General features: G+C 35.5%; 1 protein-coding gene and 1 pseudogene across 3 annotated transcripts in view; both read left to right on the forward strand.

Annotated features, from left to right (window-relative positions):
• Positions 1-24,570, forward strand: part of LOC149805258 (uncharacterized) — a 115,120-nt gene that overhangs the window by 55,930 nt on the left and 34,620 nt on the right. For both annotated transcript variants that reach the window (XR_016418413.1, XM_089948910.1), the window contains exons 12-14: positions 10,623-10,902; positions 16,391-16,532; positions 20,852-20,935. Coding sequence is in view for 1 of the 2 variants with exons in the window: in XM_089948910.1 (XP_089805036.1) it covers positions 10,623-10,902; positions 16,391-16,532; positions 20,852-20,935 (506 nt within the window). In the remaining variant the exon portion in view is untranslated. The remainder of the gene's footprint in view (positions 1-10,622; positions 10,903-16,390; positions 16,533-20,851; positions 20,936-24,570) is intronic.
• On the forward strand, positions 7,365-9,801 carry LOC149805259 (uncharacterized; annotated as a pseudogene). The gene is made up of 3 exons (XR_016419888.1): positions 7,365-8,290; positions 8,759-9,025; positions 9,355-9,801. The product of XR_016419888.1 is annotated as an uncharacterized LOC149805259 (transcript).

The following is a 24,570-nucleotide window of genomic DNA, read 5'->3' on the forward strand; positions in this document are numbered from 1 at the left end:
AGGGCTGTTCCAGTAAAATATACTTGGTATCCAGGGGAGGCACTTTTAATGTGGGATAGTCACCCATGAATGCAATTTAGAACTTTTTATCATTTTCATATGAACTCTGAGTAAACAGAGGACCCTGGCATATATTTTTTAAAAAGGTGCCTTCTCTGGGTACCATGTATGTTTAAATAAATCAGCCCATAGCTCATATACTCAAAGGGCAATAATTCTTAACTTTTACATCCTTTTGCCATCACCAGTTGTCATTAGTTTTTAAACTCTGCTTCTGTCCCCAACATTACATGAGAAACTTCCCAGGAATCCAAAGTCAAATTTGTGTTAAATTTGAACCATCATTACAAGATTTTCCATTTATTTGGGTTAATATTCATTCCTAAACAGGTGGTAAATATTTGTTTAATTGTGTGAAATTCTTGCACTTTCTCATACTTTTTCTCAGAATTTTTAGACCACATTGTACAACATGCTATTGTTATTGCATGTTGCTGTTCACATTATTGCTGTTCACACTATTATTTGCTCACCCTGTTAGTAATGGGTGTTGTTTTAGTGACTTATTGACACACTGCATCATTAATTTATGTTTTTTTGTTGTTTTGTTTCATCTTGTTGTTTCAGTGAAACCTATCAATGAAGTGTAATAAATTCAGCAAGTTCAAGGCTAAGGAAGTCATGTATGAATCATGCCTTGCGAACAAATTGTACTTTGCCAGTACCATGCAGTATGTGCACTGTAAGGTCTGAGAATGCATAGACTACAGTTTTGCAGAAGTCAGCCAAGGCAAAGAAAGATGGTAACAACAATGCAGTCACTTGAGCTGACTGTCCAGCCAGTCTGGCCATCTCAATCTTACTGAAAGATCCTTCCATGTCGCCAGGCCTATGTCTTCATCTTTCGATATGTACAGAGATCATAAAGATAGATTTTTTTGTTCTAACATGCCTATGATTTCATACAGTTACAATTATGGGAATCTTTGTGATAGATTCATCCTTCTTGACATGTCTATGGCTTCATTTCTCTACAGTTACAGAAATCTTGGTGATAGATTTGTCTGTCTTAACATGCCTACAGCTAGAATTATGGTGAGATCTTAGTGTTAAATCCATAAATCCCACCGGTCTACGGCTTCATATCTCTACTTTTGCTGAGATTTTAATGATAGATTTTCTGTACTGATATTCCTTTGGCTACATACTATTACCATTACAGGAATATTAATGATAGGTTTCTCTATCTCTCCAGGTCTATGGCTACATATCTCTTCTATTACGGAGATCTTAATACTAGATATGTCCATCTTAGGATGCCTACGGTTATATAGTTACAGTTTCTTACAGAGATCATAGTGATAGATCCATCCTTTTCAGCTCGCATATTACTACTCAGGCACATTATGATGGGGATTTTAGTGATAGATCCTTCTGTCCGGCCATGCCCACCAGCACCAACCAGACCGCCTTCCAGCTGGTAGGTAATCATGCTGGCCATGCTCCCTGTGAAACAGCCATCCACATCGGTATGACAAATCAACTGACAGAGCTGGCTTCATTATTCAGTGCAGGGTATTGGCAATGAATTATATAGATATGATGGCATTGTGTAATTGCCACAGGGAAAGTATTTATCCTGAAATGGAAGCAGTCCATTAACAGTCTGGTACAAGATGCATTCCACCACCTATCGTACTGAACTACTGGCATTAAGTAAAAAATTTACTGGTGGTTACATTGTCTGACTCCAATTTTTATAATGTGGATTTGTTTAAAAATCTTGCCACATCAGAGTGGGTTCATAACATTTTTTCCATGTTGTTGAAGTTAGGTTTGGCCCCATTGGTGATTTTTGACTGTGAGGGTGGAGGAACTCAGCCAAACAGCATGCCTTGCAGACAACAGCTGAACCAGTCATGGAGGCACTTATCCACCCACAATCCTCTGTCTCTTGCAGTTGATTTAACACCCCCTCTACCTGCAGACAGTCTGCCTTTGGGTGACAGACTCTTACTGTTTTGATCACATTGGATCAGCTTATTGGCACAAAATGAATGAGTGATTCAAGTCATTTCAGAGGGGCTTCCAAAATGTTTTTATTTCACCCCCTCTTTATTCTTCTCCCCTTAAGAGATATGTGCCAGCAGACTGGGAGAAGGATGAAATTCTTCAGCAGGAGATATAGTCACTCATTAACTGTTGTGGTCAGTGATGATTGTATGAAAACCACATTCCTGGGTTCTCTTTCATTCCTGATCTGTACCAAATGGCCAATGGCATGTTGAGGTCAATAGACCGAAGTTGCCTCAATGAATTTGTTCTTCTGCCATGGTTCAAGATAGAGATGGTGAGATCAGTATGACTCTATAGAGCCTTGACCTCTACTTTCATGTCCCTATTCACATAACTAAAGTTTCTTTGGTTTGCTTACTGTGCCAATTGTTCCAATTTTGAGTCCTTCTATTCATTCTAAATATCAACTCCTTGGTCTTTACCACATAATGTTTCAGTCAATTTTCTCTATGGCAACAGCAGCATAACTGGACAGTCTCCTCTAGAATCACTAGAAAGTTGTTTTCTCTTGAACCTTGTGTCTTATGGATCTCTTAAATAGGGAGAAACCTGACCTTCACCCGTCCCAGTGTTTTGACCACTTGGGTATGGAGGTTATAAACAGTCTCAGTATTGCATGTCACCTTAATGTCTACATCATACTGATTGTCAAACTCATTAATTTGTTTCCAAAAGAATGGAAATTTCAGCAAAAGAGTTCTTGAAATTTGTCTGGTCATCCAATGCAGCAGTGTATTTGGTACCAATAGACTGCCTTTTTCATTTAAATATTACAAATAACTTGGCTGGCTCAATGTTGCCCTTTGCAACTCCACTCAGGCAAAATGTCAATATCACAAATGAAGTACAATCATTCCTGTGTCAGTTTCACAAGAACAGTAGACTCATAACAGGAATTCTTCTGTACAGATGCCTGTACATATTGCTGGGGAGTCCACTTGTTGCTGGACTTTGAATATAGTCAGCAGTAAATGGGGACTGGGGAACTGACTCTTCACATCTACCTTCATATAAAAACTTCATAAATACCTTTCAGAAAGACAGACTGAGAAGTCCTTATTTTTTATTCAGCTCCATAATGATGACTTGCCACAAATGGGTGGGTGGGGCCCAGCATGCATAGGTTCGGCAGTTTCTTCCTTATTGGCTGCCAACTTCAGATCAACATACTAATCATACACATTCCAGGAAGACTCATTGTCCTGGCCAACATTCTCCCCAGTAAGGGGGTATCTGATGATCCACTTTTTGCAACAAGGTGGAACCACAAATGGACCAAATTGTCTCACAGGTTCAGGACCCAAAAGGGGTTATGGGCATCTGTCTACCCCCGAAATGTTCTTAGTACTGAAAATAATACGGAATATAGATGGTCAGAATTGCAAGATAATTCTGATAGCCCCTCTCCAATGAGACAAGTCCTGGGTCAATGATCTACTCAATCTAGTGATATTCCTAATATTACAGCCAAATTAAATCTCTTCAGACAACCATGGTTGCAATTGTTACTCCCCTGTATGGACTGTTGTTTCTTTCACGGCTCTTTGTCAGAACCGCCTTGCAGGAGAAAAAAATTCAGACCTTTGATTATGGAGAGAAGCTCAAGAGCAGGAAGACCTTCCACTCTGAAGGCTTATGAGGGAAAGGGGCATGTTTTCAGGGACTAGTGTTGAATCAGTAATATGGTCCCTTTGAGTGCCTGAATCCCTCAGCTAGCTGAATTTGTCTGGTTCTACTACCATCAAAGGCTATTGCTCCATGATATCTGACAGATTCAAGCTTCATGGCAGAAGACATTGTTCATGATAAAGACCTTTCAGACCTGCTAGCCAATATTGACTTGAATAGCCCAAAATAACTCACCATGTTTCAGTGGCAATCTGTCCTGGATCTTATCATGGCTCAATTCAGAAATATTCGAGCCATTAGTCTGGAACATGCTGAAGTTGTTATCATACTAACATGATTCCTGATAGTTTTAGCTTTGGCATGCTGGTTGAGCAACTTAACCTTTTCAGTCAACCTGACCTATCATTTTTTTTTCAATTCTTCAATTCATGTTGGATGGCTTGGTGATCTTGTGACTCAACCGGGCATAGTAGTCACCATCAGGGTCAGTCAGTCAGTCAGTCAGTCATCATACATTCATTCTCATCTGTAGATAAGTTGAGAGCAGGAGCCATGTAAGATCCTGTCCATGCTTTCAAGCACTACTTGAAGCTCACAAAGACAAGTTGTGGCATGTGCAAAGAACTCTTTCTCCCTATGAAGGTGAGAAAGTAGGTCATCATCTTCCAAGCTAGATCTTTGTGGCTTCGTTGGTTTATATCTGACATCTCAAAAGATCAGTATCGCCTCATGAGAATTTCAGTTCATGCAGTAAGAGTGATCACTGCGAGCATTGCATTCAAATGCAGCATTTCAATCCAAGACAAAATATAAGCTGTTGGTGGGCATGCAGTGTTAACCTTGTTGAGTTTTATCTTGGGGATTTACCTTTGCAGAGAAAAGTCCTGAATCTGCTAGGTCCCATAGTTGTGGCCAAGCTGACTACCAGACCCAGTTAGACCAACATGGACTCTTAGCTTTTGCTGAATTGACCAATGAATTTTGATGGTAAGAAGATTTCTATCATCTTCTTAACCTAATAGACTGATCATGTGACCATGTGCTGTGTTGCTTTAAGTAGGAGAGTAGGTTATCATTCACATAGAGAATCCAGTCTTTCTTCCCAAGAAGGATACCCAAGGTATAGGTTGGATGCTCAGCATTCCCTCCTACCATTACCTGTTCTCCTAATGTTAATGTGCATGTGGAACATATTTGAAGGAGAAAGCAAATTTTAATTAAATTATGCTTCTCCAAGAATACTTACCTGATCACATTACTTATAAACCCTCCCAACCACCCAACCACGCAAGCATCATCAATGGTATATCACTCAATATAAAAACTAGTGGTGAAAAGGAGAGGTAATTAGAAAGAGATATTATCATTTGTCTGTATGAGATAAAAAGTAAAGACACATTTTTTGTTGTTTTAGTAGGGCTGGATTAAAGAGGTAGCAAGTTTACATCTCTAATTTTCATTGTGTAACCAAATCTAAAGTATTTGATTTCCATAGCCTTGTTAGTTGATATACTGTAGAACTGGAGGAGGGAGCTTACTTACTATAAGGGCCAAAAAAGGCCTGCCTCAGAATCCCTTCAGTTATGAAATATTGCATCTGTAACATAGATGCATGGAGGTGGGAATGTACTTTACAGTTGGATCAAAGCAGAAAATGTATGTAGTCAAGGGTCATATTGCTTACCCTCAGTGTTTTTATTTTAGTATGGCAGAAACCTGCATATATCTGAAACCATTTCATTAAGTTGTTTCATTTAAGATAATTTAAAAAAATATATATATTTTATTTGGATCATATTTCATGTCATCAGTGATACTTAGGAAGTGTTTTATCAGAGAACTGTGTGACAAAAATGGAATCATTAGAGCACTGCTCAGTGTTTCCCATTATGCACATTTGTGCAACAGGAACACACGCTGGAGAAAATTGATGCACATATTTTGTTTCCGTGCGTTGTTTTGATGCAAAGGATTCACATAATGCAATCAGGATTTATTTACTATCCAATGCATTGGACGAGGGATAGCATCCTGTATTCTTCAAGCATAGGCATTAACTGGTTCCCAGCTTTATTTTCTCCCTGCGTTGCGCTCCTCTATTCGTATAGCAAAGTGCAATGCAGGGAACATAGGAAATAAGGAACCAGACTAGCATAGGCAATGTTATGATGGAGTAGCTTCCCCATATCTTGTGAGCTCTCACACGATTTCCATCGAGCTGAGCAAGATGTCATCTAGACGTTTAACCTCAATGCTTGTTGCACTAGAAAGTGATTTCCAGATTAAAACGTGTTGCACTAAGAATCATTAGTGAAGAAAGTGAAAGAAGCAGAACACAAAAGAGTAACTGGATCTAACTTTAATGAAAAATGGAGAAAATAATTCCCTTGACTGGAATATGTCACATCCATTGGGATTACCGGTATGACTTCTGATCGCTTGATTGCAAAGACTGCAAAAGTGAATAATCCTTTCATGACAGGGTTTAAGAATTTTAAAAAATCTGCCCTCATTCGCCACAAGATATCTGGAGAAGACATTCTATCACAACAAAGAAATCAGTAAACTTGCCAGTATGATCTTGCAGTTTGTTTGAGTACCATGGCCATATTCTGCTGTGATCTGGCATTTTGTTTAAGTACCAAAGCCATATTCCAGCATGATTTATCATTTTGTCTGAGTATCAAAGCCATACTCCATTATGATCTGACATTTTGTTTGAGAACCAATGCAATGTTCCAGTATGATGTGTCATTTTGTTTGAGTACCAAGGCCATATTCCAGTCTGATGTGGCATGTTCTTTGAGTACCAAGGTCATATTCCAGTGTCATTGGCATTTTGGTTGAGTACCAAGGTCATATTCCAGTCTTATTGGCAATTTGTTTGAGTACTAAGTTCATACTCCAGTATGATGTATATATGTGTGTATTGTATGTATCTTTACTATGCATTTTATGCTCAGATGAAGCTTTGACCAAAATGTTTTTAAAAAAATGGGTTTAATTTCTTTTCTTGACTGAAAATTTTTTAAAATATGTTTTCCATTATGCGCAATTACTAATTTTTATATTTTTGGTCAACACATCAACTGAGAATCAGTACGATATTATATTATGTTTGAGATGTGGACATCATGTTCAAATACGATCTTATTGCCTGATTTTAATGCTGTTTAATGAAAGCTCTAATTTTGTTTCAGATGTGACCTACACAAAAATTTTGCTGAATCTAATGCAGTTTGAAGGCTATTTTTAGCTGAATAAATAGAAATATTAAAAAAAATTATTTTTATATATGTTCAGTATTTTGTATGCAAAATGATGACAAAATTATATATCTTTTAGAAAGTTGGAAGATTGACCTGCTACATAAGTCAAAATAAAGGTCCATTATAGAATGCCATCCTCTGCTAGATATTGGTATTTTTAATCCAGTTTTGTCAAATTTTCAACATGTAGGTAGCACTGTTCTTTAGGTATGTCTACAAATCAATTGCATGTGTGCATATATATATATATATATATATATATATATATATATATATATATATATATATATATATATATATATATATATATATATATATATATTTATTTATTTATTTATTTTATGCTAAGCAGTGAATTACTTGATTTTCTGATTAAAATAATATTGATATTTCACTGTAGTGAAAAAATAACAATATTTTTTCACTACAGGAAGTACTTTTTTGGGTCAGAACATACTTACCTCCCTTTCATTTTCTGTCAGTGAACTACTTTTTCCTTATGTACATGTCATTGTCATCTCTGTGGTGTCTGCAACCAAAACTAAAATGGAAAAACTGAGTACTGATGAAATTGCAGTAGAACTATTACTGTCAGATGTGACAAGTGATGATGAAAATCTTCAAGAAATAGATTTTCAAATGATACAGACAAAAAATTTCTTAAAATATGACAGATTTAAGAAAGTGACTTCTGAAGATGTGGATGTTTTCTTGGAAGAACAGGCAAATATCAACACCAAGAAAAAAACTGAAGGTGACTTTAAATTGTTCATTGCTTTTCTTCAGAGTGAAGGGAAACAAAGATTCCCAGAGTTTATCCCACCAACAGATCTAAACCAATACATTTCTCATTTCATCTTATCTGTCAGGAAAAAAGGAGGTGGTGAATTTGAACCATAATCACTTAGAGGTATGATATCATCAATTGATCGCTATCTACGCACAAAATCATATGGTGTTTCCATAATAAATGACATTCAATTTGACAAGAGTAGATCTGTTCTAAAAATGAAGATGAAGGATCTAAAAAGGTTAGGAAAAGGCAACAAACCAAGGGCATCAGACCCAATTTCTGACCAGGACCTACAGAAGATGTATGAGGCTAAGACTCTGGGTGCTGACAATCCAACTGCTCTTTTGCATTCAATGTGGCTCATCTGTACCATGCACTTTGGTATGCGGACAGGAAAAGAAACACACAACCTGCGGTGGGGTGACATCTCCCTGCAAGTAGATGACAGCAACCAGGAGTATATTGTGTATAATACTGAAAGACAGACGAAAACAAGAACCGGAGTGAATGAAAGAAATATAAGGTACTGAATGTTATGGATCCTTGCAAATACTTTGAATAATGTTAAAGTAATTAAAACATAGAATTACCATGAATAAGTACATGATGTAAAAAGAATGAATGTCATACATTTCTGGAAATTTGCTTAGTGTATAAAGTAAGCCAGTTTGAAAAGTTTTACCTGCTAGAAAACAAAAATAACCTTTTATTTTCTTCCGTCACTCTGATGTAACAATTAAACACTATGCAGGTTATTGAGTTCCTGGTATACTTCAAATCAAATAGCAAAGTACCCCAAAAACCTCATGTTAGCAAGCATAGGTTTCAGTTCATTATCCTTGTAAAAGCTGAATGAGTTGAAGAGATCTGAAAAGAAAATAATGCATCATCCTTGAATCAATCAAGTTTTTTAATTTGTCCTTAAGACAAATGATTGTACATGTGTAAAAGTGAATAAAATCTAATGAAGTCATTCATTCTATTTTTTCAGACTAGCAAAACCAAGAGCATATGCAATACCTGACATCCCTGAGAAAAACCCTGTAGGTCTTTACAAACTTTATAGAAACAAGCGTCCTGCAGATATGAATGTCCCAGAGAGTCCCATTTTTCTCTCAATAAATGTGGCAAACCCCAAACCTGGACAGTGCTTGTACAAAAAGACACCAATGGGGATCAACAAATTATATGGGATCATGAAGAAAATGATGACTGATACAGGTCTCTCTCCTACTGACAAGCGTATAACTCCTTACAGGTAAATTCTAAATACTTATTTATCACATGCAAATGTCATCACATTTAAGTAGATGCAATCTCATTGAAGTAAAGTAATTCAGTTCAGTTCTAAATGTCATAGATAACCTTTGCTAATCTGAAATTCTCATCTGCACCTTAGCATAATATGAAGACAGTTGTAATAAAATACAGTAATAATGCAGTTTACCTGTATCATAGCAATTACTTTGGTGAAACTGTGTAAGTAAAGAAAAATGTAAAACTACTCTAAGCTATGAACACCTGCATGTACAAACCACTTACATACATGTTATTATACTGTTTACAATTTACACTTTCTATTTATAGTGTTTGGAAACACCTCATCCAGAAGCTCAGTGATGAAGTAATTCCAGCGAATCAAATAGTTCAAATATCGGGACACAAAACCATCAACTCATTAAATAACTACAGTAACTTAAACCCCGCCCAAAGTAGAAATATTTCAAACATTTGTCTAACATACCTGCATTATCATATGTCCTCCAGCCTGCCATACGTGAAACAGCCCCACCAATGGCACCAGCGACCGTCTGCTCCTCTACAAAAGAATGTCAGTCAATTCCTGGACATGAATTCCCGGGTATTCTTACAAATGTAATTATTCACGGCGACGTCCATATACACCTTCAGCAAAGAAGCGAAACACAGACTACACAGTATGTCAGTGGTAAAAATGCAAAGAGCAGCGGGAGTGTGTCTTCACAGTCGAGGAAATGGAGACATATTATTTTCAGTGACACAGACAGTGAATAAAATACACTTGAAATGTCCACTAGATCCTGTATATATGTTTTAAAGTTTCTTACATGATCCTTTACTCTTGTTATTTTAGCCAAATTCAACTTCATTCACTCACCATTATCACCGATTCGAATGTTAAAAAATGGCGTCTCATCAATTTCACTTTGGTTTAACTTTTTTATTATTTTCTTGCACGCTAATAAAAAAACATTGATCAATCACTTGTGGTTGTTTTCTTACTAATAATCATTGTTTGTTATCCTTGAAACTTGTAGTTTGTTATTCTGGAAATATCAGTTAATTTTTATCAATCTGATGTGGAACTAATTTTGTGCGCAGGTACACATAGCACAGCAGAACATGTACGGTAAGCAGCTGACAGTACCGTAAGAAATCTGCTAATTCACTGTGTCACAAACTTTAGGTAGCCAAAGTATGTGAGCATAAAATAAAAAGAATATTTGCTTGGAACAAGTGAATAATGGATACATTTCATCTCATGGATGAAAAACTCTAGTATTTGCACTCGTGGCTTCGCCATTCGTGAAAATACTGAGTTTTTCATCCACTCGATGAAATATATCAGTTATTCACTCGTTTCAAGCAAATATCCTCTCTCTCTCTCTCTCTCTCTCTCTCTCTCTATATATATATATATATATATATATATATATATATATATATATATATATATATATATATATATTCCAGTGATAAAGAAAAATAGTTTATTGGTTATATTTAAATAATTTAGTTTGTAACAAAAAATTTTTTTATTGTTTCACTTGATTTTCTCTTTCAAATGAATTTATTACATATTCCCATTCCTCCAGGTGATGATAGTTTTGCTTTGATTGTGAAAAAGATCAAAGAGGGTCTTGATGCAGTCAAGGACCAGTCTGCCAATGCTGAGAAATATAGCAGTTTGGACAAAGTTCCTGCCACCTATGGTGTTGTGAAGAAGCTGCGTGACAATGATATGGAACTACACACAGACAGACAGATGTACTCCTGTGGATCCCTGGCCCCTAAAATGGGAAGGGGGTCTTTTGGTGGGGGCTGCATGGATCATAAATTTCGAAAACCTTCAGAGCCATGGGAACTTGCTGATGGGTGAGTACAGCCCCATTCACTACCTGAAGAAAAAGAGAAACTAACTAAAGATATACAAAGTGAACATTTTGGAGAAATTTCCATAGAAATTTACTTTGGATACACTACACAATTTTGTTGAAATGTAACAAGGGGAAATTTGTTTGAATGTAACAAGGGGAAATTTGTTTGAATGTAACAAGGGGAAATTTGCAGGACAGTGGTAAAGAGGCTAACCACTCATGTTATTTTGTAAGAGAAAATAATATTTTTCCCCAAATAACTAAAACATTTTACATAATAGCAATAATTTTCAGGCTTTGATTTAAGCCCAGACAAAGACAGTTTTAGATCTTCATGTTATTTCACAAAGCATCAATCAGAGAACAAAATATGTAAATGTTCCTTGGCAGCTTCCCTGTTGTATTCAGTTCTTATCTCAGACTATTAACAAAAAGAGTTTGAATGTTATGAATGTTCAGGCCTGTGTATGCTATTTTAAAATGTAACAGTGTTTGAAAAGTTAAGAGCTGTGTATGCCATCTATCAATTTAAATCAAGGCTGCAACCGAGGTGAAAAATCATCCCAGACCCATTCCTCTTGAAAGTCTTCAAGTCAGCTTCATTTTCTGAATCACTGTCGAAAAGTGCATGAAGCCATGCATCATCTCTTTCATCAACTTGATTCAATTCTGACCCATCATTTAAGTCAATATTATCATCAGAATCATCCAAATCATCAACTTCAGTGTTGCTACCTTTGCTATCAATATCCATGTTTACATCTGAGTCATCCATCATTATATTGATATATTTTCAAGCCAACAATTTATTTTCAAAACCACATTTTTTTAAAACATTTCTCTGCGCATGCATGCTATAACCAATTCCTGTGTTGGTGAAGAAGTACACAAATATTATAAAGTATGACACATGTTTCTAGAAACACTACACACAGTAGAGTACGACCGTAGTTGTATTCAAGATAAAATGGGATACTACAACCATAAGTGTAATCAGGATAGAATGAGGTATTATGACTATAGTCATATTCAGGATAGAATGAGGTATTACGACTATAGTCATATTCAGGACAAAATGGGTTAATCAGTGAGTACTGAATCATTTGCTTTCTTGCTAACCCAATGAAGTACTTTTTACATGAGATATATTTGGTATTGAATCATCAAGTACTGAGTGGTTCGCTTAGTTACTAGTATATGAAAGTACTTGTACAAGAGTAATGCTTAGTATCAATATTAATCGGTGAGTACTGAGTAATTTGCTTGAAAACACTTGATTCAATCATGGGTAGTAAAATAAATGTGAAAAGTTAAATTGGTATGTTTACATTTCATCAACATTTGTTGCCCTTTTTTTGTACAAGATTCCTGTTTGTGCACAATAATGTTCCTGTGGGCATGGCTGTTTCACTTATATTAGTAATACCTTGTACATTTGGTAAGATATTATATGAAAACACATTGTGAACATTACATTTTATTAGCAATAAGCAAAGAACAGACTAGATATAACATATATAAGGAAATATGGCTTAGTTCATGAATTTTTCAATCTGAACATGTTAGTAGAAGTGGGTTGGTCATGCAAGACTGATTTTCTCTAAACCAGGGCACCCAGTCACGATAGACTGGTTATGTGGCTGTTTCACTTATATTAGTAATACCTTGTACATTTGGTAAGATATTATATGAAAACACATTGTGAACATTACATTTTATTAGCAATAAGCAAAGAACAGACTAGATATAACATATATAAGGAAATATGGCTTAGTTCAAGAATTTTTCCATCTGAACATGTTAGTAGAAGTGGGTTGGTCATGCAAGACTGATTTTCTCTAAACCAGGGCACCCAGTCACGATAGACTGGTTATGTGGCTGTTTCACTTATATTAGTAATACCTTGTACATTTGGTAAGATATTATATGAAAACACATTGTGAACATTACATTTTATTAGCAATAAGCAAAGAACAGACTAGATATAACATATATAAGGAAATATGGCTTAGTTCAAGAATTTTTCCATCTGAACATGTTAGTAGAAGTGGGTTGGTCATGCAAGACTGATTTTCTCTAAACCAGGGCACCCAGTCATGATAGACTGGTTATGTGGAGCTGATCTGCTCAATACCAGGGTTTTCAGTCATGTCTATACCAGAGCTTCCTGTCATGACTGACTGACTATGCAGGGCTGATCTGCTCTATACCAGGGCTCCTTGTCATCACTGACTGACCATGCAGGGCTGATCTGCTCTATACCAGGGCTCCTTGTCATGACTGACTGGTCATGCAAGGTTGATCTGCTATTTACCTGGACTATCTGTCATGTCTATGCCAGGGCTCCCTGTCCTGATTGACTGGTCCTGCAAAGCTGATCTACTCTATACTAGGGTTTCCTGTCATGATTGACTGGTCATGCAAGGCTGATCTGTGGTATATTAGGGCTCCCAATCATTCATATGGAATTATCCTCTATTGAAAGTTTCATGATAAACAAAAATGTATTATGAGTTGTTTGAAAACTTGGGTCTTTTTATAATTTGTTGAAAATGAATTATTTATTATTTGTTGCAAGAAATAAAAAGTTAACCAGATCATAATGTACAAATACAAGCAAATTTATGCTAGGGGTATATCTAATACAAAGAATGTTCACTGTAAATAAAATATTTAAAATAAATTGTGTAAATTAGAATAACTCCAGTTTTTGTCAACAATTTGACTTAATCAGTATGAATATACAGTGCAACCCCGCTATAACGTGAATTTGGATATAACGCGGACATGGTGTGGCTCCTAAAATTTCTTATATTCATTCGCACATGAAGAAACATTTTTCTCCAAAGTACATGAAACCGTGTATAAAAAAATGTATTATCATTATGGGGAAGAGATCGCGTATGAATTCGAATTTAATATGATCTTGGCATGGTTCCTGAAATTTTAAGTACATGTGTATTTTTCTCATACTGGGAATTATTTTTTTTTAGGTACGAGAAATAGTGTGTAAAACGTTTATTATCATTCTGGGGAAGAGTTTGTGTATGAATTTTAATATAATAAGATCGTGGCGTAGCTTCTGAAATTTAACAATATCACCAGGTTCTTGGCATGTTATGCCAAAAAAAAAAATTTTTGGAAATGCTATTTATTATTGGTCCATGAGTAAAGTCAGTATGTCGTCCTTGTGATTGTCTTCAATTAATTCTGTATACAATCATTGCTCAGACAATTGCCAACATGTATTTCTTCTTTAACTGCATACACAACCAAGCATCAGACAATGCGGTGGTTGATAAAAGATTCTCACAATTTAATAAACATCAAAAAATGAAAGCCGCCATCATGTTTACAAATTATTGTCATTTTGGGGAAGAGATCGTGTATGAATTCGAGTATAATACAATATAGAATGTGATCGTAGCATGGTTCCTGAAATTTTAAATAATGTACATGTATTTTTCTCGTACCCGGGAAAATAATTTTTTTTACGGTACGAGAAATAGTGTGTAAAACGTTTATTATCATTTTGGGAAGAGTTCGAGTATGAATTCGAATATAATATGATCGTGGCTTGGCTTCTGAAATTTAACAATTTTGCCAGGTTCTTGAAGTGTTATGCCAAAGTAAACATAATCGGAAATGTTGCTTGTTACTGATCCATGAGTAAAGCCAGTAAGTCGTCTTTGTGATTGTCTTCATTTAATTCTGTATTCGTTCCTCAAACAATAGCCGACATGTGTTTCTTCTTTAACTGCGTACACAATTTAATAGACATCAAAAAACAAAAGCCGCCAACATGTTTGCTGGGCTTGGCGGTATTATTAGACGCAGTTGACTAGTAAATAATGTCCGCTTTATTTGCTGGAAATTTCAAGGGTATGAAATTGTACATGCATTCAGCTTTAATTTTTTTTTTTATAAAAGTGACTCGTGATCATTGCAGGCCTACTGCACTTAGTTCTCGGAACCACTCCGGTGGCCTAGTGGTTAGAGCGTCTGCCTCGGATGCGGGAGGTCGAGGGTTCGATCCCCGGCCAAGTCATACCAAAGACTTACAAAAATGGTACTAACAGCTGCTTCGCTTGGCGCTCAGCATTAAGAGGTTAGTGTTAGGACTGGTCGGCCTGGTGTCAGGATAATGTGACTGGGTGGGACATCATGCTACATGTCTGCAGCATGATGCCCGAGTGCTAGACATCTCTATAAACTGCCACATTGCAGACATCGTAGCGATATGACTGGAAAATTGTTAAAGCTACGTTAAAAATCCAAATCACACTTAGTTCTCGGGTTTTACATGGGTATGGTGTTTGTTTATGAACTCGTTATTAATTTCCTTTTTTTTTTTTAAAAATATTTTACCGTTATGGGAAAGCTAGTTCACAAACGCAAGTCGTTCTCTGCACTTTGCGCAATGATTAGTATAGTTGTTTTCACACGTTTCTTTCTATATTCACAAAATCTGAAGGAAAAGTTATATGCATTCTGAAAACATGTGTTGATTGGTAATTATTCTTGTTGTAGTAGTTCAAACGAATAGGCATACAAGCGTTAATTATTGGAAATTTGCAAAGAATAAATGTACATGGAAACGCATATGAGAAAACTTTAGCAGTATGAAATTTGTACTGACACCGTTGATAGACCCTGGAACGTAATGTACCATACACATGCTTCGTCTTTCTTAACCTAATTTTGCTGTTAATTTTTCCCATTGAATTCAGACACATAATGATGTGTGAAAACTTTATTGAATAGGTTACATATGTATGCAATTTTTACAATGGATTTTCATATTTTATGGATTAATTTCAAGCCCTGACGATATGAGACGGCAAGTAAACGGTGTTGATACTCTGTTCATGCTATATATTAAACGTTGAATTCAGACACAATGATCTGGGAAAAAGTATTGAATATTGTAAGTCTGTGTGCCATTTTTCAATGGAATTACATGCATTATAGATGAACTGGATGGCACGATAGTAAACGGTGTTGATACCCTATTCATCATATACATTAGACATGAATACAGTGAGTTGTTCTCTGAAAAAGTAAAATTCTTTAAAACCCCACATTAACGTGACCCTGATATTAACGCGATCCAATTTTGTGGATCCCAATTATCACGTTATAGCGGGGTTCAACTGTATTAGTCATATATACCCACCTTTAAGTCAAGTTGAGTTGCAAACAACACAAATCCTGATCTGCGATTACATAATGTGCTGACAGATCAGGGTCTGTGTTTGTTTTACTTATTAGTCCTAACAAACTGCATAGATCCAGACCTGCTGGTGCATTATGCAATGGCAGATATGGGTCTGTACAATTTGCAGTTATGACTTATAAGCAAGTGCAGATGGTACTTTCAATATCTCAGAGTTTTTATCTTATGACTATATCAGTATATGTTTTCACAGCTATGTTTTTTTTTTGTTTTTATTTAATTCTTTAATGTTACATATTTTTCATTGCAGGTGCATTCATTTAATAGCAGAGATGTCAAGTCAGCAGAAATATGCTCAGAAAATATCAGAGTTACTTCCTCTTGTATCTAAGGCTGCAAGCTTTGACCACTATACACAGCATGTAATTCTTAAAGAAACCTTGTGTAATCGAGTAAGTGTTTCACTTTTTTCATATACACCCATCTTGAAATGGGCTTATTATGTTATATTAGATGACATTGTCCATCTAACCATCTGTCCATCCACCTCTCTATTAAGAGAAAATCAAACCTGCCAACCCTTATGATTTAACCATAAATCTTACTGAAATGACCCTTAAATTACAGACTTGATGGAATAATAGCAACAATTACAAAAAAGTACAATATTTGCAGTCAAATCTGGAAACTGGCTTCTTTGTGTTTGATCCAGATCCAGGTTTCATACTGGGTTCAGTGGAGTTCAGAGAACCAGTCTTATACAGTAGTACCTTAGTTGCCTTGAACTGCCATTATTTTTCATGTCAAATGCCTGCATGATCAAGCTGCTGCTTATAGCTTTTTCTTGAAATGGTGTCCAGCAAACAAACAAAAAAACACTTTTAGATGTAAAGGACAATAAGCCTTTTAAAATTTTGAAACAAAAGGCATAGAAGTTTAAAAAGGAATATTCAGATTGTTGGGAAAAAAGGTAGAAAAGGCAAAAGGCACTTTTATTGGACATTAGTTATTATGTTAATTTGAGTATCATGGTGGGGGTGATGACTGCCATCGCCAACTGAAATTGAAGAAAAAGACAGAAGAAAAAAGCAAGCCCCAAAAATTGTGTAAATTTGGGAGATCTAGCAAGAAGTTTTTGAGTTCCTTACAGTTTGAACTGCAGTTTCGGAAACTGTACTGGAGGAAATTAAGGTCTACATATGCTTTATAAAATTTTTTAGTTGAACATAATTTTTTTTCCTGCACCAGTTTTAGATCTCACTTCTAAACTTTTTTAATGCATGCTTCCATGTAGACAATATCAGAAAATGAATTTTGTCACACCTTATTGAAAATTGATGTAATTTATGGAAAAAGTTTTACAGCATTACTGAGAAGATTTTGCTAAAGTTGCCAGTCTGGAAGATATAAATCTTTAACCTCTATGCAAGTAAGGGTATAATGTTTGAATCAGTGAAGACATTTTAATGAAACTTTAGCCTGTTATACATCTTGACATGACAGTGTCTCAAATATTTACAATCATACCCCGTCTCAAGGTCAGGGTCACAGAAAAAGATAGCCTTAAGGTCAGGGTTACAACAAAAGATAATGTAACTCAGTGGCCTGTTTTCTTTTCCAGACCTTTTAACTCCTACTGATATTTTCCTGAAACTTCATTCAGGTCAGTACTTTAACATACAATATTTAAGTTCTTATTTCCGATGTTAAAGTCATTAGTAGTGAAAAGATCACAAATTCACATACCCTGTGCCTTTTGTAGTACTCTTGCTTTTTTGTACTTATAAGTCAAGTCTGGAATGCAGGCTGTACAAGCCAGATTCACACCTTAGCATACAACAGTCAGGTCCCTATTTCAGATGTTAAGGACATTAATAGGTCCAAAATGCAGACTGCACAGACCCAGATCCTCACCTTAACATATAAGAGTTAAGTCCCTAGTTCAGATGTTAAGGACATTTAATTAGTTCCAGTATGCAAACTTCACAAATCCAGATCCTCACCTTAACATGTAATAGTGAAATCCCTAGTTCAGATGTTAAGGACATTTAAGTAGGTCCAGTATGCAGACTTCACAAATCCAGATCCTCACCTTAACATGTAATAGTGAAATCCCTAGTTCAGATGTTCAGGACATTTAAGTAGGTCCAATATGCAGACTTCACAAATCCAGTTCCTCACCTTAACATGTAATAGTGAAATCCCTAGTTCAGATGTTAAGGACATTTAAGTAGGGCTAGTATGCAAACTTCACAAATCCAGTTTCTCACCTTAACATGTAATGGTGAAATCCCTAGTTCAGATGTTAAGGACATTTAAGTAGGGCTAGTATGCAAACTTCACAAATCCAGTTCCTCACCTTAACATGTAATAGTGAAATCCCTAGTTCAGATGTTAAGGACATTTAAGTAGGGCTAGTATGCAAACTTCACAAATCCAGTTCCTCACCTTAACATGTAATAGTGAAATCCCTAGTTCAGATGTTAAGGACATTTAAGTAGGGCTAGTATGCAAACTTCACAAATCCAGTTCTTCACCTTAACATTTGATGGTGAAGTCCCTAGTTCAGATGTTAAGGATATTTAAGTAATAATAATAATAATAATGAGGACTTTGTATAGCGCCTAATCTTTAGAAGCTCTAAGTGCTTTACAACATTAGACAACACCTATAAGATAAGAAACATAATAATTTTATTACAAAAACAAACAACATGAAATTATAAAAACATTAAAAAATAAAAACATGCTGAGAATATTTCAGGTAGGAAACATTATTAGGTCTTTAAGTTTGTTCTTGCTCTCGAAATAAGTGAGTTTTGAGAGCCCTCTTGAATGTGATCACTGTGTCTTTGTGTCTAAGTTCAGTGGGCAATTCATTCCATGTTGCTGGGCCCTGGTATGCAAAAGAACACTGTCCATATGACTTTGTTTTCATAGTGGGAATAATGAGTATACGATTGTCAGAAGAGGAGCGTAAGTATCTTGCTGGTGTCTACACATGGGTGAGGTCAGATAGGTATGTTGGACTAGAGTCTGACAGTGAAATGTAGCACAGAGAACAAATTTTGTGTTTGATTCTGGATCAAATGGATAGCCAGTGTAGGGTACAGAGCAGCGGGGAGGTGTGCTCTGATCGTGGTACTCTAAGTATGATCCAAGCAGATGTGTTTTGAACTTTTTAAAGTTTCTGGAGTAGATATTGAGATGAACCAGACGGAATTGAGTTACAATAGTCCAGTCTTGAAAGTACTAATGAACACACAAGTGTTTTAGTGGCATCAACTGAAACATATTTGTGAATTGAGCTGATGCGTCTCAGCTCAAGATATGCAGCCTTGCATGTGTTCATGACATGTTGGTGCATTGTGAGAGTACTGTCCAGAGTAACACCTAGGTTTCGTACTGATTGTGTGAATTTAATGTTGGCGTTGCTGATATTTATTGTTTGAGGTAAAGGATGTGAATGAGAAAGTCTTTGTGTTGTGATCAGAATGGCCTCAGGTTTATCATCATTCATCTGCAGCTTGTTACAAGTCATCCATGATTTCACATCAGAAATGCACCTCTCTACACCTTGGATGGTAGCATCAACTTCAGTTGGGTGGCTAGATTTGTATATTTGGGTGTCATCAGCGTACAATTGGTGAGACACTGGATGATGATCTATGACACTTGAGAGCGACTTAGTGTACAGAATGAAGAGAACAGGTCACTAGGCTGGAGTGTATTCCATTTGCAGATACAATTTGTGTCATGTTGACCAAGTAGGACTTGAACCACAGTAAGGCTGTATCATGAATGTCAAATACATGCTGGAGACGGTGAAGTAATATATCATGGTCTATTGTGTCAAATGCTGCAGACAAATCAAGGAGGGTAAGGACTGTAATCTTTCCGCTATCCAACGCAGAGAGAATGTCATTAACTACCTTTAGAAGAGTAGTTTCAGTACTGTGGCAAGGGCGATATGCAGATTGTACATTGCTTAAAAACATTGTTTGAATTTAGATGAGATACAAGCTGGGATAGAACAACCTTTTCTAAGATTTTGGAAATGAATGAGAGATTAGAAACTGGGTGGTAGTTCTTTAAATTGTTATGGTCTAGTGTTGGTTTCTTCAGCAGAGGCTTTACAATGGCAGTTTTGAAAAATGATGGGAATTCCCCATATGAGAGAGAGATATTAATAACATCAGTTAGTGAAGGCAAGTAGGTCTGATATGCAAACTTCACAAATCCAGATCCTCACTTGAACGTGTAATAGTGAAGTCCCTAGTTCAGATGTTAAGGACATTTAAGTAGGTCCAATATGCAAACTTTTATACATTTTAGGATTAATATTTTGTTTTTAGTTTTAATGTGGCATTGATGACAGGAATTCATGTTGATAATACATTGTGTTGTAATAAAATAACCAACTTCATTTCATCTGTGTTGACAAAACATAGCATGCAAGCATATATCACTTAACTTTATTTAAGGTAAAACTGTTACCAATAATGTGTAACCCAACTCTAATTTGCTACATTGTTTTGTTATTAATGTGCTGAAGTTAAATAATTTCTAAACTTTAATGATACTCAAATGTTGTCGTTTGCAGTAGTCAGTGTAATCATTGATTTTATGGGAATCTTCGGCTGTGAATAGGTGTCACCTGATTGAGTCAAACAGGTACCCTGGTAGGGTATATATGTTACATAAACACATTTCTGATTTTTAAATAAAAGTATTAACTGCAAGCATTAAACTTCACGTTACATTTTTTTCAGTTGCCACACATTGGCAAGGCTCTTGGGAAAAGATTTTTTAATCCTCAGTTGGAGTTGTTCTTTGATGCCATTTTTGACAGTTTGGTAAGTGAATAAGGAAAATTGTAGACATATTTCAGTAGAAATTTAGATAAATGGAAATATTTGCCAGACTTGTTTCTGTATTGTTATCTTTAACTTCTGTGAAATTTTCCAAATTTAGATAAATGGAAATATTTGCCAGACTTTTTTCTGTGTTGTTATCTTTAACTTCTGTGAAATTTTCCAACTTTAGATAAATGGAAATATTTGCCAGACTTGTTTCTGTATTGTTATCTTTAACTTCTGTGAAATTTTCCAAATTTAGATAAATGGAAATACTTGCCAGACTTGTTTCTGTATTGTTATCTTTAACTTCTGTGAAATTTTCCAAATCTCAGAAGGCTTCAATGCTTTCTGATCTAGATTTAACACTGATCCTTGCAGGTGCATATATAATGGTGCTCTTATACTCTCAGAAAGAAAGCAACAATTCTTTTAAGCTGAGACAACAGAGAAAAGACACATTATATCCAGTTTTTCATCTAGTTTTAAATTGAACACATGATGGTCAACAATGATAATGATGTACATTAATGTTTTTACATATGGAAACTTTAAGTGGAGATGCCTTGATATGTTAGTATTAGACAAACAACATACTTGTGAGATTTAACAGTGAAGATACATTTGGCCTGTTTGCTTCTTTGCTATAAACATGTATGGAACACTGTTGCAATAAAGACATTGCATTTTTTTACAGGTGTTTCTTGCATTAGATGTCAATAATATGTTGTCTACAACTTAAAAAGAACTCATTTTATATCACTCATGATCATAACAGTTCTGTATTAAATGTGGTTGTACAAAAGACAAATTTTGAAAGATTTTAAACCAGTGTCTTCTGTGACACTTTTGTAAGATTAAATAATTATTTTTAAAACTATTTTATGTAGGTTTGATTGTGCTGAAATTTTTTCCTACAGTCTGTTTTTTGTTTTTGTTGTTACTGGCCATTATTCTATCTGGTCAGTTACTTTTTCAATAAACCTATAAGACACTCGAGTTACTGTTGGCACAAATTAAGTGTGCCAAGTTAGTGCAACCATAACATTAATGGAATGGATCACACTTATTTTTCTGACCATGCATTAATTAATCCTGTATGTAGTCTAATAAAGACCAAATAACATAAACAATTGAATATAAGGTAAGCATATCTCAAACTGGATTTTTATTTCAAAAAGACCAGCAAAGTTTTTAAATATCCTGCATGCATTTTTTATTCAATTGTTGGACAGAAATCCATGTTCATTTTTGTTCATTTGCATAACTCCAAAGATAAGATCTATGTGCTCTTAGTAACATTAATTAATCACAAGTACATGTGTACCCACATATAAACTACCAGCTGATATGATTGATACATTACAGCGGTTTAGTATTGATTCAGGTATCTACGAAAAGAAGATGAACTATATTTTAATGAGTCGTACGGTATGAAGCTGCCTAATGCACAATGAGTATGGGTTTAAAAAAAACAACAAAGTTTCAGTTGAAGATCTTTATTTTTTATACATGCAGTTATTGAACAATTTTGAATATAAAAATTTGGGGTAACATATATTTCTCTGAACATGGCTGCTGTTACTAATCTATTCCTTTATTACACTTCCCACCATTTTGCATATAAATTATACACATTCACCAAGATTTTACCTTTGACATCATATGTCAGTTTGGTATATGATGGCAGTAATGGACCCCCAGTTCTGTTACGTATACATTATAGTACAGGTATACATATAAAGCTTCCAAGTCAGTTAAATTTGTAAAGAACACCCATATATAAAGGGCACCTTTTTAGCTTGCCAGTATTATTTTTGTTAACAAGTTTCACTGTATCTCTTCAGTATTTTTGTTAACAGGTTTCGCTCTATCTCTTCAGTATTTTTGTTTGTTACTTTATTAAACAAAATAGACCAGAAGAGCCTATTGGATGGTCTGTTGTCTGTCATATCTATAATCCAGTGTCAGTATGTTACTTTATTAAACAAAATAGACCAGAAGAGCCTATTGGATGGTCTGTTGTCTGTCATATCTATAATCCAGTGTCAGTATGTTACTTTATTAAACAAAATAGACCAGAAGAGCCTATTGGATGGTCTGTTGTCTGTCATATCTATAATCCATTGTCAGTATGTTACTTTATTAAACAAAATAGACCAGAAGAGCCTATTGGATGGTCTGTTGTCTGTCATACATTTGTCTATAATCCAGTGTCAGTATGTTACTTTATTAAACAAAATAGACCAGAAGAGCCTATTGGATGGTCTGTTGTCTGTCATATCTATAATCCAGTGTCAGTATGTTACTGCTACTTCTCCTAAACTACTTGCCATGAAACTTCATACACACATTCTCCCAGGGTTTGTTGGTCCCCCCCCCCCCCCCCAATAAAACCCCCGGTACTACTCAGTCATCTAATATCAGCATGGGGTTTTCACTGAAAGACGTGTTATGATGTCTTCTTGGTCAAAACTAGTGCCACCTAAACATCCAGTATGCCAGCAGTCTTGAAAATCTTGTTCTTGCTACTCCTCCTGAACAGAAAGTGATATTGAAATTATGTTTTCAGCAGAAAACTTCTTATCCTATTTGGTTGGTTCAAAATGAAAATGGTTTTAGTTGAACATCCAATATGGCCACCATAATGGCCATGTTCAAAATATTATTTTCACTACTTCTTCTGAATGATTGGTCATATCAGTATGGAGAGGCTTCACTAATAAACATCTTGTGATGCTTATATTGTTTTAAATGACACTGGTGCTGATCTCAGCCTGATTTAGCAGCCATGGCTGTCATCTTGAAGAGCTTCTGGTAGCTTCTCTTCGTGAATGTATTTCTTATCAACATAGGGTTTTCAGTAGAAGATTTGTTATGATGTTTGCAGTCCTAAATGAAAATGATTCAGGTCAGACATTGAATATGGCTGCCACAGTGGCCATCTTGAAAATCTAGTTATTGTTACTCTTCCTGAAAGGAAAGTAGTATCAGAATGGGGTTTTCACCACAAGACTTATGGTGCATAGTTTAACTTCATTAAAATTTTTGCCAATCGGATATCCAGTATAGGTTTTCCCCAGAATACTTATGCTAAATGAAATGATGCTGATTTAATATCCATGGCAGTCATTTAAAAATTCTTCTTGTTGCTTCTTTGAAATGGAAAGTCATAATGATATGGGGTTCAACAGAAGACTAATTATATCTAGTTGGTCCTGAATGAAAATGGTCCTAATGTGACCTCAGATTATAGCTGTCACAAGGAACAAATTGAAAATCTTTTTAACTAATTTTGTTGAATGAAAGGCCCTATTAAAATGAGGTTTCCACCAAAAGTCTAGTTTGTCCTTAATTAAAATGGTGCTGATTTTGATCCATTTTGGCTGCCACAGTGGTTATTTTAAATCACTCAAGAATAGCAGAGATGGATAACACTCTGCAGTTAAAAGAAAGATATGGTCTATCTGGAATTCCTGGAATTTATTTTCAAATAGCAAAGCATCAGTCCCTCTAAGAGACTTTTAATTAAAATAGTGAAAAGTTTGAAGTTAAATTACAATTTTTGTCCTGATTGTGAAGAGTTCCAACATATGGATTGATGATGTCCATCCATCTGTTTGACAGATAGCAGC

This window comes from Sinohyriopsis cumingii, chromosome 2 (assembly GCF_028554795.1).
Source record: "Sinohyriopsis cumingii isolate HCF-2022 chromosome 2, ASM2855479v2, whole genome shotgun sequence".
Taxonomy (NCBI): Eukaryota; Metazoa; Mollusca; class Bivalvia; order Unionida; family Unionidae; genus Sinohyriopsis; species Sinohyriopsis cumingii.